A 16,601-nucleotide genomic window follows, 5' to 3' on the forward strand; every position below is an offset into this window, starting at 1 on the left:
CGGCAATCCCACACTATCTCAGTTGTATCGCTTATTTGTATACAGCACTAACGCACGATTACTTTGCAAAGAAGGTAGAAGTATTAAAGTGGTGTGTTTTTGCTACAAACGAAAGTGTGTTTTTGCTTCATGGTTGGTTAATACAGTCGTTTGAGAAATCCTAGCCTGCTAGGGCTTGATCTATGTACTTCAGCATTCATCCATACGTGAGAAGTGCTGCAGCTCCATTGCCTGTTTTTGAGCTTGAAATGATAAACCTAGGCTTCAACTACTGCAAAACTCTTTGCTGAGTTTAGTCAATTGCCGGAGCAGCTACATAAAATCCTGTTTCAGTAGCATTAAGGCACAGTGCAGGCATAAATCAAGTTCCGTTCGTCACAGAGCAGCTTTATATTCCTTTTGTACTTCCTCGTGAAGATGTTTACAGCCAGACCTCTGCACCCCTTTGCATGTGCCTCTTACATTTGCAGTCCTGTCATAAATAACTTTATTAAAAGAGAACTTTCTCTTTATGCCAAGTAGAGGCAAAAAGCTGAATTTGTGCCACTAATCAATTGTAACCATTCCTTTGGAACCACCTTAGTAACAGAATGGTAGCTTTTAATAGACTGAATTAGCCATATGACACATGTGACTAGATCCTACAAATTACTCTGGCCTTCTCCTTTTACTCCTCCTCCTCCTCCAGTGTTCTCCGTCCCCAATGTAAACGCAAAAGTGCGGTCAGTTATTCACAACCCTCCCATAAAAAGTTTATGGTTTAATTGACCATGAACTGGCAAATGAATCATAACTGCACTAAACTTTAACCTACCTTGGAGCCTCGGTCTGAGAGAGAGGAATAAGTTATTTTAGACAATTTGTTGATGGCAAATAACAATTGATGGCAGCTAATTTTATTTTATTTTCTCTGTTTTATGCATTTTTTGTAATTAAAAAAAAAACAATTTGGCAAGTAGGACTGTGGTGCCTCCAACTGATGGGCATTTTTGTATACTTCGGTGCTTGGGTTTTATTAGGTCCTAGAATCCACTGGAACCCCCGCCATTTAAAAGCTAAATTTACGGGACAGAATGAAATCCATTAACTTGCAAGTTAAACTCAAAGATTGCAATTTTTAATCACCCCAGAAGGAGGGGTAAGAAGTCTGTATCCAACTGAAAGTACCTGTGTGGGACAGCATGGGATTACCAATTTCACTTGATCTGCGTGGTTTTAAAAGAAAGGAAAAACGAACCGTTTTTAGCCTAGAGTGGTGTTTTAAAGGTAACTGCGGTAAGACCCTTTAAAACTCTTCTTCAAACAATTTACGCCTTAAGCACAGTTCATCTACTTTCTATAAAACTAGTTGAAAGGTGGAAAAAATATCGCGTCTTCACTCGGTTGACATCATCCAGGCACCGTAGACGGCTCCGGAGCGAGCTTTTCCAGATGGTTTATGGCTAGTGTTACATTCCTGCAGAATACAGAAATGGGATAGTTGCCGAAGTTGGGCATCATTTTCAGCCCTTCTGTTAGAGGTCGTCACAGATCCTCCCGTTTGCAGTATATGCCCTTCCAGCCCTCGCGTTAAGGTTCACCGATCAGGCATGGAAATCTGATCTGCTTTCCTCTGCTGCCCCGAGTCTCTCAGAAGGGCTAGAGGTAGCGGCTACTGGCATGGTCCAGATGCCATGTCACCCAGCGGCGGTAAAATAGCGGGGAGTCCTGAGCGCCCATGCAACCAAAACTGAGAGCCAAACCAAGAATTTTAGCATCACATTAACAAATTACCATTTAAAACGCGCATTCCTATGTTTATGGGCTTTTCAGACTAAATTCCTCTCCCTAAAATGATCTCCATTTAGAAAGGAGATCAAAAATCTCTGGAAATGACCCATTAAGTTGGATTTCCGATTTAAAATTGGAGACATATATGAGTCACTCGTCCTTATCCAGCACCATTACTGAACAATTTTGGCCCTCTTTTTTACCAATGAAATAATTAAGCTGTCAGTTAGGGAAATTGGAGTGATTATGTGATTTTAGGGGCTACTCATCGAAGTCAGTCACAATGAAGGCGATTTAGACTGTCATTGTCACGTCTTCTTCCAGTGGATCGCTGAGCCGCCTAAAGGGAGGTGCCATCTGAGGCGTCCACATCAGTGGCCTGGCCATGGGGCATGCGGAGGTTAAGATAACTCGTAAATTTAACAACGCAATAGTGAAATTTAACATTCACCTTACAGTTGGGGTGAATCCTTGCATAAAATGGGGAAGTACAACTATCCACATATCCAATTTCCCAGTCAAGATTGTGTTGGGGATTGTTGGATCACTTGAAACTACAATAACATAGCTAGGGACATAGTCAGGGGTCGTATTTAAGCCTATCCACGGTGTCTGTTATTCACGGTAATATTGTGGTCTTTAGAACAAGGCTATTAATTATTCACATGGATCTGGTGGCTGAAAAAAAGTCGACTCATTACCTGTTCCTTAGATTTTTTTGGTCTAACTGTAAAAGAACCCAAATTATTACCAGAGGGGTAACATTGTCGAGCAGATTTTGTAGCTTTCTCCAGAGCTCATCAAAATTGCAGTTATTTTATGTCCCTTGACACTTTGACATCATTAACTGCAGTCATTGTCCATCACTTGATTCCGGTCTTTCCACAGATTTGTCTTCTCAAGTCAGCTCCGATTTCTGTGGGCCAAGGAAAAGGAGGGCGGAGTGTGGAAACTGCAGGGAACGCCGTCACCTCGTGGTCTGACAGTCAAGCTGCGGCAGCGAAGTTTACCACAACTCCATTCACCATCCGCCTCCACTTTGGATGACGTGAATGACAGCATTCAGGCGAATACTCTAGAGGAGAGCATTTTAATTCGAAGAACGTGAGTTGCTGCTACTCCCTTTTTAAAGTGGCTTGGATGGCTTAAAAGTAAAAGTCGCTTACACTGAGTAGCCATCCCCCACCAAATAGTAAGTATGTTTTTTCTCCATAAAAGACAGAATTCTTGACAAAAGTTACTTCTTTTCTATCGATACTATTAAGAAAGATGTGAAATTTTTATTTCTCACCGAAAAATGATGTCCGAGTACCAGTAAGTGGAATTTACCGGACACTGCTTTATCCGCCTTGTACAATTTTACCTGACCCCTGCCTTCCGCACTCCCCCTTTCCCTGCAGAGCTTGTGTGGGTGATAAAATCAGAAGGATTGCCAAAAAAATTCCCGGGAGAGTTGGCTTGTAAATTGAGGGTTGTTGAATATTTCTAGTCGTGTTTTATGGGGATTTTAACAGCCCACCACATCTGTAGTTTCTTGGCAGCTTGCCCATGGTGCCGATAGTATTTACCGTGCACTAGACACCTTTGACATGTCAAGTACCCGACCAAAGGGTTGAATTTTGATCCTTCTGGCACGATGACAGGCGTCATGATGATGGCAGAAATAGTCAGATCACTATCAGCCTGATTTATTATTTCTACAGAACGCAAAGTTAAATGGCTTAAAATAGATCCTTCCGAGTGTAGCGCTTTACTCCTAATTCCACTTGATTGAATAGGAAGTTTAAAAAGGCGAGTTTGATCCAGGTAGCGTTCTATTGCAATATCTGCGCGACAAACTGGTATTGGCAGCGGCTCCTTTGAAGTTAACTAAGAGCCATACCCAGTGAGTCATGTCACGGCCACTTTGATTATCCGTTGATGAGGCGAGGACACACGCATCCATGACGGCAAGAAAAACGGAAGGTCGTGATCACCTCCCACTACCACTGCAAAACTGTACAGCTATGGCGTCGAAACTTTTGACCCTGACATTTAAATAGGAGGTCAAAGCGCAAGGTGGTCTTTTGTGATCCCGTAATAAATCGCTTGGTTGGGATGGCTTCACTCACAACTTTTAAGTGCGATATATAACGACTTCAAATGTTGTTTTTTGATTAATATAATTTGATCAAGTAGAAAAACACAATTTTAGTTAGGGATCTCGTTATCCATTGAGCCATTTACCTATTTTGTCTTCAAGTTTTCTTGGAAATCTGCTATTTAGACAGAATGCGGGTGACTGCAAGCCATCCAACGCCCAATTACGTCGGACATCCTATCTACGGGATTGTCGACATGTATAACCTTTTTTCTTTACAAATTCTCTTATGCTAGACAACTTTGAACTGGTGCATCTATCAGTATTTCTGAGGCAGTTTCAGTCAAATTTTTTCGAAATGAACGACTTTGTTTGAAAAGGATAGTTCAATAAGGGTAACAGTTACACAAATTATAAAGTTTTGAGAGACTAATAAGTACTTGTTTTACTTTGCTAGTCAAATAATTTACCACATATGTATCAAAACAAATCAACAGAGTTGAAGGGAAACTCACTGTCTTCTGGGCTCACTTAAATTACCAGTTTGAATGCAATAACAGTGTGGTCTACTGAAAGTTTTACGTTTTTTTTTCGAGATATGTCTGGATGTTGTGTTCACGCGAACAAAGGCACCGTTTACTTCATGGTGTTTGGCATTGGGGCAAACATTTTTTGCGAGAAATCATAGGCGAGAATAAAAAGCATTGGAAAGTCGCTATCTTAGTGCTGAATTAAAGGTCACTCTGCCAATAATCGCATTGTTTTGCTAAGTATTTTACGTTGGGTAAGGATGCCAAAACCCCATTAATGGGCACACCTGGGAGGCCGAAAGAGGAGCACATCAATGCGTGACATCAAGGTAGTCTGCAAGGTTGACAAAATTACATTGAGTCCATCGCTTTCTTTTGAGGGGTCTCAAGGAAATACGTTTACGCGTCATAATGACACGACGACCAAGTCGGTTTCTCATTTGGTGAATTTTGTAGAGGGCAAATTTGAGCGTGACTAATCTTCTTTTTCCCCAACTTTCCTAGGCATTTTGGGATACTTGAACGTGATTTTTGGTGGGACCTTGCCATTTATGGCCTAGTCCGACAATTCCTCTGTACCTTGTTGAGAGCTAACTACCTTCCTCATCACTTTTGTGTGTGAAAATCTCTACAATAGCTGGATCAAATGTTTGGGGAATAACGAATAAGTCTTCACTTAATTAGTTAGTCAGTCAGGTAAATTTTGCAGTCAACCCGAAAATAAGGCTATTTTTATAAGACTATTGCTTCTTTTCACGTCTGCTTTGAGGTTATGTCTATTTGTTATCAGTCCGTACCTTTGCCATTATCTCGCATATAGTCCATTCGCTTTTTACCATATGCTTTAACTTGGGCGGTCAAAGTCAACTGCTTTGTCTCAACCTTTTAATTTAATGCTTTTGATGTTTTTTTTTCAAATCACAGAAGTAGAAGCAGAGACGTTGATTACTAAGTTTGCGTTTAAATGGGGGAGGCGGCCGGGGCCAAGAGCATTTGTCATTTCCATTGTGCAGAGCGCGGTACGTTGATTGACAGTCAACTTTGAAATTCTTAGTACGCGACGATGATTCACTGACAGACAAGTAAGCGCTATTGCTGTATCACTGATTAAAAATTGGCTAAATTATAGGTTACTCATTTAAGGTAGAACCTTGATGCTTTTTGGGCTGCACTTTTTACAAGCAAAGACTTATATTGGTGTCGATTTCCTTAATTAAACTCCGGCTTTGGTATAGATGGTTGATATGGGAATGGCGTGCACCACCCAATTTTTAATTGCTCTCCCAGAAGACTCAACTCCTCCTCCACTTGCAGGAACTGAGTGTGAATCAAGCGCCCAGTCCCTTTTAGTATATTTCTTTGTTTAAAAGTTTTCGTTTCAGCAAAAGTGGTTTACTTTAAAAACATATCTTCTTTTGCCTTAAGAACAAAATTTTCTGGAGTGAATTTTTTTTAAATGCTCTTTATTTGTTGTGGACGTATGAGTAATTCAAGCCCCTTTCTATCCATTGGAAAGCCGTTTGAATATTTGAGTCGTGCAGACTCTGTTCCTACCGCGGTCTGATGCAATAACAATGCACACCCGCTTTTACCTACCAAGATGGATTTACGGTGCTCTACTTCATCTTCATAGGTGTCTGGACTACTTCCTCATTTGTAAGTCTCAAACAGCTTTGCTTTGTTTTGCTATAGAGCAACACAGATAGGCCTGCTTCGGTTCGAGAGAGTGATGAAGAATTCAAATCGCCCCTCCCAGTCGGTTGTGGAGTCATTCACTCATTTACCCACCTCCCTACCACACATAAGCGATGTGGACGATGATCCCGAGATCGAAGACACTGAGGAGCTTAACGTCATCAAGGTTCGAGTAACTGGTATTGATTGGCCCAAAGGTATGGCCAATGCATCCAGACTACCGGGTGCCACCGGACGTCTGGTCCGACTCCCAATCCCCGAGACACTTCCAGATCCCAACAGCATGCACATTTTCGTGCAATTTCAAGTAAGCGATTGCCCGTTTTGAAATCCTTAATAATGGTGGACGGGTGAGATTAAGTAAAACACTTTGTAGGATCATTCATCTTATTGCCTCCGCCATAAGTGCATACGACAAAAGTTAGGGATAACCGGTACCATAAAAGAGCCATAAAGCATCCGGACTGCGATGGTCGATTTGCCCCTTAAGTGACTTGGCACCAAGCGTATTAAAACGTTTACAGGACAATGGTCCATGTGACATAAGGAAGAACTTTTCCCTCAATAAAGTTGTTTCACCTAATCCGCCTTTCAACTGATTTTGTTTAAATAGACAATTCTTTCCAACTCTTCATGGTGAAGTGAGTCATAAAGGTAATGGGCTACAAGAGGTTATATATTGCTGGTACATTGCTTGTGTCAGCCTCACTACAGCCTGTTTTAAGCGCCTAGTCGGTAGGCCAATTTTGGAGAGCTAGCTACCTACCTACCTAACTTCATTCGTCTTCTCTCCATGGAAGCTTTTTCTCCTTCTCTCATTTTCTTCAGTGGCGGAAGCCGTTGCCGATTTCCTTCCTTCGTCCTTCCGTGTCTAGCTACTTTTTCATGCTCTTTGTGAATCATTTCACACTGCAGTGTTCTACCTGGCTTGAATTCTTAGGCCCCACATGGGATTTTGCTTTTATACAATAATTTTTCATGAGAATTTTACCAGACTGGCTTGAAATTAAGTAACTCGGGTAATTTTAAAAAAGAAAAAGTGGTATTGTCTAGGTGCTTTTAAATTTGGTGTTAGCTGGCAGTTCTTCCAGAGAACTGACAGTTAATAAATTCATGGAATAACGCTAAATTAGTTATAAGAAAGCTAAAAGGTCCTGTAGAGTAGGCAAAAAAATGGCTTTGACCAACTATCTGATGTTAGTCAGAATGGTGAGGTATAAAACATGTCAAATCACAGCCACTGAGGGTGCTTCTACCAAAAACTTTCGACATTCTTCCCACAAGTTTTTGATCTTATGGGTAGAAGAGCACGAAGAATTATAAAATCAGACTGTAACGCCTCAAAACTACCCTAGAAATCAAAAAAGACACAATACTCAAGCATAGTATGTATTGTCGACTTTGAGCAGAGCATGGGGCTACAGGCGTGGCCCAGAGGCCTGACTGCTCGGCAAAAGTGCGATAGCGGAGCTCCTAACTGGATCGTTACTAAATCTGACCTCTTTTCATCAACACTTTTACCTTCGAATTCGATGTATGTCTGTTTCTTGCGTCTTCTCTTTTAAGGAATTCTTAATGCCACAGATGCAGCGCCTCGATTCTTTCGCGAAGTCGTCCCAACGTCCCTGTGATATGGAAGGAAGTGAATTACTGGCCCACAAAGAAACTGAGAGGCCGCTGCAGCTTAACCTCTGCTTGGACTTAAGCGCCCACCGAGAAAAACCATCAAAACAGTACAAAATTATGTCATTTTCGAACGTGGGTTGCATGTAAGCACCAACATTCCACAATTCAATGAATTCATGGTTTGAGCAGTTCCGCCGTGATCAGTGCTCCACATTTTAGGGCAAGCCTTGGAAAGACCGAGGCAGAGTTGGGAAATTCTCGAACTCCTTCTCTTGATTTATTTCCAAGTTTGAAACTGGTGACTTCTTGATGGCTCAAGATGCCTCTATGGAAGTTGATTGCTCAATTGTCGATCTCTCTTCCGGTATGTAGACTTGGGCGGTAATGTGTTGTCGGCAGTACCCAATCCACAGTTTTTTGGTGGTTGAAAGTAACGTTCAACAACCTTCGTCCAACAGGAGACATGAAATGGTAGTTCAAGTAGAGGATAAGCTGGTGTGTAGGCACCCCTGTTGATGCGGTGGGGCCTGCCACCTCCGAGGGGTTGCCTTGCTTATCACGGTTGACAATAAAAAAGGTTTTGAAATAAATACATCCGTGCAATAGAACTGCTTCTTTAGTTGCCTGCCTATTAATTCGCTTAATTAATAACCCTTTTCCTCCCCCTCTTCCTCACTTTTGCCCCATCCAAATGGCAATTAGGCAATCTTGTGCATGACTAGCACTAAGCTTCTCTGGTGGACTTTTCCTCCTGACAGTTCGCTCTTCCAAGACAGTGAATTACTGAACCTGAATTACTTCTATTAAATGCTTTTACCAAATGCTACAATTCCATCCCAAGTTACTTATACACATCCCTCTAGTGGCCAGAAGCACTTACAGATGCCTCCAAGCTCCGAAGGGTTAAATTTCTCCTCTTAACAAACTTTGACGACCTACCGTAGAGAGGGATGTGTAGTCAGTCGGGCAGACTTTTGATGCAACTATTCTAGAGGGGGGAGGTTGAATAATTTTCCCTTTAAACATATCCTCGAAAACCACAGTCAGCAATCAAACCTTGCTTTGCGTAGGGACCGCTACTTGCGCTTTCCATGGAGGAGGATGTAATCCACCTTCTACCTTCCCTCTCCTACATAAATCAAGCAACACAATATCTATGTAAATCCGTCCCTATGCCCCATACACGAGAAATGGTTTTCTGGGAATTGGCATAGAAATTTGAGCAACACAATGGGAAAACTAGGTTTTCCAGATTGGCATTTACTATATTTTACCTTAAAGAACCAATAAAGGGGACAATTCATCCCCTCGTGGCTAATCTCAGGAGCAAATCTCTGTTCTGGTGCTGCATTGCCATTTTAGGCACCTGATTCAAAGTCCCCTTTACTTTTTTTCCTCTTTGAAACTGATTCAAAACTCCCGGCAAATATTTTTCTAAGGTAGCATGCACTGTACTCCGCGAATGGCGGCTTGGAAAACGAGGTGGGGAAAAAAGAATCACGCGTTACACGATCTCATTTAAATGAGCTTCGAACCACACGCACAAAAAAGATCACCGACACGAGAAAAAGCCGCGGTTATCAGCAAACCGTGGCGGGTACTGAACGCCGACTGGTGGTGGAGAGGTTGTGACAGTGGCGATAGGGGAAAAAGGGACTTACAATATCACAGTTCAGTGAGCCTTGGCAAAATTTCAGTCAAGTTAGCATTATCAAAGACCATTTGTCATCCAAAAGCCTCATTCATTAAAGGCAAATTTTTGATTTGTCCTCCAGTATGTGCTAGTGTTTGGGCGCCAAACATAGCAACAGCAGTAGTAGCATCAGTCTGGAATTCTTCCACTTCTCCTTACCAGCGAACACCTCAATTCATGACGGTACCTCCAGAATAAGGTCTGATTGGCGAGTCCTTTTATTTGAGGAGATAAGAGATAACTTTGTAGCAATTCGTTTGCTGGATGAAGATTTATTTACGTGTATTTACTCAACCGCTTGGAGGTGTCTGTGCGTTGCCCCATCTTCTTCACTAACTATGAACACGCAATTAAATACTACAGCTAATTTAAATAAATAATCGAATTACAAGAAAAGTGAATGAAACCACTTCTTACCATCTGTTCGCTTTCCCATCCGGTAAGTGGTAACACGCTCTACGGTCCTCGCGTATGTTCCGCCTTCTCTTACAACCCTCTCCGTCCCGAGTAGGCTTCGGGCATTTTGATTAGGTTGAATATCATTCTATTGGGGCAAAAAAAAATTAAAAGCTGTTGATTCTTACGATTTGGGAACATTCACTCCATAATCGGACTCAAGAATTGTGCGTCACATACAAGTGACGACTTTAAAGCACCCACGAATCTGCGTGGAAATTAAGGTCTTATGCTCAGTATTTTCAGTCACCGCGATTTGTCATTACTAGAATGACTTTTAATAGTTATTTCCTTTTGTTTTAAACCAATGTGAAAGGGAGAACAAACGAGAGGCGGCTTTAAAAGCCTGCCGAAAGACGATGATTTTAGGGGGGAAAATCTTTTCCTTTCTCAAGAAAATGACTTTTATGTCAAGTAAACTCGAGCATGACTGCTCTCGCATTATTTAGCTAGTCTTGAAAACTTTTTTGTAGCAAGCTAAAAAGAGGAGACAGTTGAGTCGGCACTCTACTCCTACACTGTGTAGGCACGATAAGTCTCCTGAGAGCTTTTAATTGACCTTCCTCCTATTTTATTAATCAGCCGTAGTTTCAAGTCTCTGGACTGCCTCTTTTGGCAGCATCTCTACCACTTTCTTAAAGTAATGATCACTGATTAAGCATTAGCACCCATCATATCGACGATTTGGGAGAAGCGGCAGGTGCTGTCACTTGTCAGATCTGACAAGCCAGACCAGAAAGCGGCAGAGTGACACTTTAGTCTCACTTCCTCATAGGGAACGTAAATGAGAGGAGGCTTTAAAAGTCTGCCGATGGGCTGGTAAGGGAAGATGCTTAATTGCCCTCGCCTACTCGATCAAGGCGTCTCCAGATGCAAGATGGGGTGTCTTCACAATGGATTCGTCGCATTATTCACTGTCCAGGTGGATTATTCACCAGGTTATTGACAGCACACACTTTGGGAAAGGATAAGGCGGATTGGAACGATGACGGGGGGATGGGAAAAAAATTTCCCATAACTGAAATGTGGTATGGCTCGCTTTTTTTCCTTTTTTTCTCCATCCCTATTCGGGCCGCGAGAAGTCTATCCGCCGTCTGTCCGTCCCTCGATCAGTTATAAAAAACATGTCTTTATCTAGAGCGCTGTGAAAAGGCCCTTTGCATTCGCCAGCGGGACTGGCAAATGCAGCGTAGCTATGCCAGGAGTGAGTTCACGGTTCGAGAGGATTTCATCCTAAATAGAGTGGAGGAGAGGCGTTTTTAAGTATTTTTAATGCAACAACCAACAAACTGGAGCCCGTTTCACCAGAAGAAAAAAGGGAGGCACACGTAAAAATGCAGGCTGAAGAGAAAAAGGATGCCGCTTTGTTGAAAAGTGTAAAAACGTTTGTCATTTCTTCCATCTTCTTCAACTGGGTCTGCAAAAATTTCACCTTACTAGATTTGCTTTTCCTTCATATGACTATTGGCAGCGCTACCGAATTCCATCAAAAATCAGGCTTGTTTATGAGGCCACAGCCATTAGATCCTTCTTAGAAAGGTGCTTGACATGTGTGTGTGCATGTGCGTCTCCGTGGAGCGGTGGAATAAATCAAAACTCCTTTCAAAATTATGATTCGTGTACCCCGTTCCCCTTTCGTGACTGACCTAGATAATGTAGTAACACAGACCATTGCACAGGTTGAGCCAGTTAGTGGCGGACGCTGAAACCGGGACAGGAGGCATTGTGACAAATTCAAGGCGTCTGCGCCTGACACATCGACACTGTTACGCTCCTGAATGATACATTTCGTAGGCGACTTGCTAGTGTGCCCAGTATGATAGCTTGTAAGTACCTCTTTCAAAGGATTGTCTTCTTGAGGACAGTCATGCAGACCTGATTGGCTATGGACGCAGCTAATTCCTGCACGGCAAGATTTGCCCTCTCTAATCTTGACCTTGTCTCTAACCCGTTCTATGAGCCAATAGGGTAACGGCTTAGCTACCCGTGGCTGCACGCTCGGCTTATCCCGGCGCTACGGACCAGTGATTACGTTTTTATGGACCATCCATAAGTTTTTCTTCATTTCCTGACTGTATTGCTAACCTAAGAATGGAATTCTATGCCATTAGCCGATTAAGTCTTCACCTTCTTTTAACATGGCAACCTTCATAAGGCTTGTTCATGCAACCCCAGAAGGGGCTGGTCGGGCATTTTCTACGACCAGTCAATCAATGGAGGCTCATTTTTACGAATTAATTTTCTTCCAACCAAAACAAACAACACCGTACGTAGAATGGATATATCATTCGAAAAGCATGCACTTGTTTATACTGGGCGCTATATTTTGCTGCGAAACAGAGATGACATTTTATTTCCCAGCTTCAGCGCACCTAGAACGAACTTTAGACAGGGCAGCTTTTTCTCCGCCTCTTCCCCCTCCTCTCCTCTAGTCGCGCGCAGCGCGCTTAAAAAAAAGAAGCTCGCTTTCACTACGCCAGGCTTCATTGCAGTCACCCTTGTCCTTGTCGTCGTCGCCGTCGTCGGGTAGATGGGAAGAAAAGGCCTACTTATTTCGCCTAACAGTGCATTATACTGGTTTTAACTTAAATGTCGTTTTGTTAAATGCTCCAAAAGTGGACGTGGTTTCGGTGACGGTGAAGAAAAAACCGCTCGAAAATCGTAGCCTTCACACCAGAAGCAAAGTAGAAATGCGCTGCTCTGACAGTACGCGTAATCTACTGTAATGGCAGTAAGTGGTATACCCCCAAATTCTCCGAAAGTGGAGGTTAGTCTGGATCTGCTGAACTGAGGTTTATCGATGATTTGTTATCCACAATGAGCTATGCATTCTCCATTGCAAAATTTTTTTTCTTGAATGTTTTTTCTAGTAGGCCTCTCATTTGTTGTCGGCGGAGACGTAACTAGAAGGAGTGTGAAATGGCCGCTCGACATCCTAGACATTTAAAATGAATTAGATCAAGTGTGTAGCGCTCTGAGTCTTCTTTGAAATCGAATGGAGGCATAATACTAAGGTAGAATAGGTATTACCGACGTACGGCGGGACCTGAGAGCTACTAGCATGGCCCTGGAGGACGTGTCGTCTAGCGCAAGTCCAATTGCGGGGCCTTCAGCGCCTGTGAAACCAAAGAGAGCACGTAGTTACCTTTTAGGAGTTACCTTTCCATCTTAGCATTCATTTCATATCATAATGGCTTTCATGGAGGCATCAAAGGCACAATCCTTGAAGCAAAGACTGTTGCACCTTGAGCAGAGGCATATTGGTACCTTAATTGACTGGGGAACAACGTGTATGCCATTATAGGTGCTTGTCAAGCTAAATTTTACTGAGTTCCTTTTATTTTTCCTTCAAAAAGAAAAATGCACTTCAGGGAATCCTGGTGACAGTGCGAATCAGCCAATTTCCCTACAGTCCGCTTTTATGCATGATGAGACAGGTGAAATATGCCTTGTCACTAGTGGCTCAAAAGCGCTACATATTTCCGTTTTATCCGGACATTTAGTGTTTAAAGGTTGATAAAGCGGTGCTTTTGAGTGATTTTTTAAATAATTTAGAGTGGTGGCACCTTTGAAAAGGAATGGTGGCACAGAATCTGGTCAATTGGAGGTAAATCAGCATGTCAACTGAACTTAGGTGAAATTTAATCAAGATAATTGAGTACATTTATAATTTTGCGAGGCATCAATCTGATATTGGTCTATGTATACCTTTACAAGAAGGAGGACAGCTGTTTTCGTCTGTTTTCTTAAGGACCGACCGAGAGTGATAAAGAAACGGGCTCCCTACAACTACTGTCCCGTCTAAAGGTCGGTTCGCATTTGCTGTACACCATCAAAATCGAAAAATTAAAGAATAAAGAGTAAAGTATGTTACTAGAGGCAAATGTGCCTTAAAAATAAAGCATTGTGCACCGCCACTATTTCCAGCGATTTTTCTTGCCGTCATTGATTAGCTAAGGGCTAACCTAGTCCGACCGTATCCCCACAGTGGGTGGCATGTTCAAACAGATGTAGGTCTTGCTGTCATCTGTTCAACTACATGCATCGGCAGTCGTCTTGGGTTTCACCGACTGATCCACTTCTCTCTCGGGGCCGGGCACCGCACCGAAGTATATCGTGTAACCCAGTGCGAACAAGTGTTTATGTACCGGGCTGTGGAGGGACCGTGACTCATGCAATGCGGAAATTCCATTTATCAATCTCCGCGCCTGGATTTGGTTTAGATACACTTGACCACAGTGTGTGACAGTCCATGGTCCATGTAATCAAAGCTAATCCCCCACCAGCTGACAATTGGGACTGATCAAGGATACATTTCGGTAAAGGAAAACTTATAGCACAGATTTGGTGCTACTAATTGTAGTTACAGCCGCCTCAGTCGTTTTAAGTGCTCCACAAGTCATTCCAAGATCTTCTTTTCCATATTTTCCATGCAGCGTCTCGCACATCAAAAAGTCCTTTTGGACTTGTGCTATTTCACGGTGTGCCATATTGTAGATGTAGGTTGGAGTAATGAGGTCACTTTCGACAGCCACGGAGAATGCGAAAAAGTATACGCTTATCTTTTGACTTTGAATTTTTAAGCCTACCGACATACTGGAACCACCGTGGTCACCCTCACGGGAGCCACCACCACCACGTCAATTGAAAGTCCTCGGTTTGGTGCCTCCGAGCGCCTCAACCTCCGCCCGTGGCTTTCCACTCACCCTTCAATCGCACTTTAAAATCGCGGGTTCGCAGTCGGTGGGTCGGTTGATTCCCCTCACCAACAAAGTTTACTGTCGCACTGTCACTCAGAGTGCGGTGGGACCGCTGGACGCCACACTTCCAATGTTGCATCGACGACAATCCACATGTCCCTTTCAAATGCGGGAAGCTCCCGTGGAATCGGAGCTCAATCCTCCTCTTGGAGATGTCTCAAATGGCGGAAAGATCCTTTTGACTCTCCAGGAATCTGCTAGTGGAATGCCAGTATACACTGATGCGCTTCATGCTCCACCTCCTCCATCGAGAAATTCCATTCAATGGAGTTGGCGGGCGTGGCTTGGACCCACGGTTAGACGTTGGCACTTTGAGAACTTCAATATTCGTCTTCAGTCGGACAGGATACGTCGAATTTCAAATTTTCCCGTGTTTGATAAATTGTAAGATATTGCTTCTCTGCGCTCTCACATCCCTCTTTCTATATGCTGTGCGTAAATTTTGTCCCATTAGGCTTATTTGGATCAAATAGGATTGTTTGTAAATCACTGTTCCTTTTCTTGGTCTCACTCTAGTCTGTGTTTGGAAGGCCCAACAAAAACTTCCTTTGCTAGTACAAGCTACCACCCCGAGGAGCCTTTCCTCGACTAGTACCCACACCACTACGACGTGATGAATTGAGGTTCCTTAAACCCTCTTTAACACTTGGGATTATTTTATCCAACTTTCAAGGCGTTTCGGTCTCCCATTCTTACAGCTTTTTTTTTCTTTTTTAGCACTAACTCCTGCATCTGGCGTTATGAACAAACAAAAATTACGGTAACAGCTCGGTAGGTCCACATGTCGGGCAATATCTGATTGTCTCACTTTTCAAATACACGAATTTAGGGGAAGTTCGAATACGGGAGGGAGAAAAAGAGAATAAAATAGCAGTCAGATCTGTAATAGTGTTAATTTCTCTCTTTTTATCACAGCGACGAAGTATTTCCAGCCTATTTGTTGGCTTTGATCGCCTATAACAACGCCGTAAAAGGTAGCATTTGGTCTGTCGAGTGAGGAATTTGATAAGGGAAAATTTTAAGCATACAGGCAGGGGTCGGGAAATCAGGAAAGTGGGATTGGACAAGAGCAGCTCCACTACTAGAGAGCCGTTGATGTCGGTGCCAAAAGGGTCCCACTACACTCAACTGGCTGGTTCTTGGCGTGGTGTTCGTTTCAAGATGCCAATTTAATGTGAGTCACCTAAATTAAAATCTGGACGAGAAAAAATTCCAGCCCATTTTTTTTTATTTTCCCCGGGATGAGTCGGTTTTGCCCGTGTATGTTTCGGTTTAAGTTGTGGACTTACTGCCCCACTGTGGTTGCCCTCTTGCACCGACCTCGGTGGTGCGCTTTACCTGGACGACGGTGATTATAGTTACGAGTCACTTATATTAAACTCTGTATAGCTATCACAAATGTCATGTCAATTAAACAATATGAAACAAGTTCCATGCTTTAAAATGACGAAATTTGGTAGGCTATAAATTGACTAACCCGTAAGACAATGCCTTTGTTATAACCTTATTCATTTGGATGGCAAGCTGATTGATTTTATGCAGGAATGTGTAACTTTTTGCGCCTTTCCCATAGTTCTAGCCAGCCAAAATAGTGTAGGGGCAACGTATATTATTAACCCACAGGAGAAATGAGACGAGGCTATTGGCATTGTCCCAAAGGCAGGTAGCAAAGTGGAAGTGCAATCTAGGGAGATTGACATGTCCCTGTGGTTTAACCAAACAAGCTTAATTGTAACTCGAGCAAATTCTTCTGCATTCGCATTTCAAGAGTGCGTACAAAATGCGTTAGATATGCAGATACCGACAGTATTTTCTCAAACGCACCATAAATACTGCCTATAAATGTTATTCAGTAGGTTGCTTTCTCAAGCAAATGCTTTGTAGCGCACCGAGTTATGCCTAAATATAAAAGGGATCCCAATGCTAGGGCGTGTAGAAGGCCTGAAGCCCTATTAGTATGACTTACAAGCCACACTGTCCAGCAAAGGTAC

General features: G+C 42.8%; 1 protein-coding gene across 1 annotated transcript in view; it reads left to right on the forward strand. All coding sequences in view use genetic code 11, as the record gives it.

The window, feature by feature from the left end:
- The window catches only part of EGR_08568 (hypothetical protein), a gene marked incomplete at both ends in the record, with an annotated part of 10,877 nt that extends 2,804 nt beyond the window's left edge, over positions 1-8,073 (forward strand). The window contains 4 exons of the mRNA XM_024497817.1: positions 2,659-2,874; positions 6,073-6,382; positions 7,642-7,833; positions 7,990-8,073. Coding sequence (XP_024347798.1) covers positions 2,659-2,874; positions 6,073-6,382; positions 7,642-7,833; positions 7,990-8,073 — 802 coding nt within the window. The remainder of the gene's footprint in view (positions 1-2,658; positions 2,875-6,072; positions 6,383-7,641; positions 7,834-7,989) is intronic.
- Positions 8,074-16,601: the final 8,528 nt, after the last annotated feature.

The sequence above is a fragment of the Echinococcus granulosus genome (genome assembly GCF_000524195.1).
Source record: "Echinococcus granulosus chromosome Unknown EG_S00110, whole genome shotgun sequence".
NCBI lineage: Eukaryota > Metazoa > Platyhelminthes > Cestoda > Cyclophyllidea > Taeniidae > Echinococcus > Echinococcus granulosus.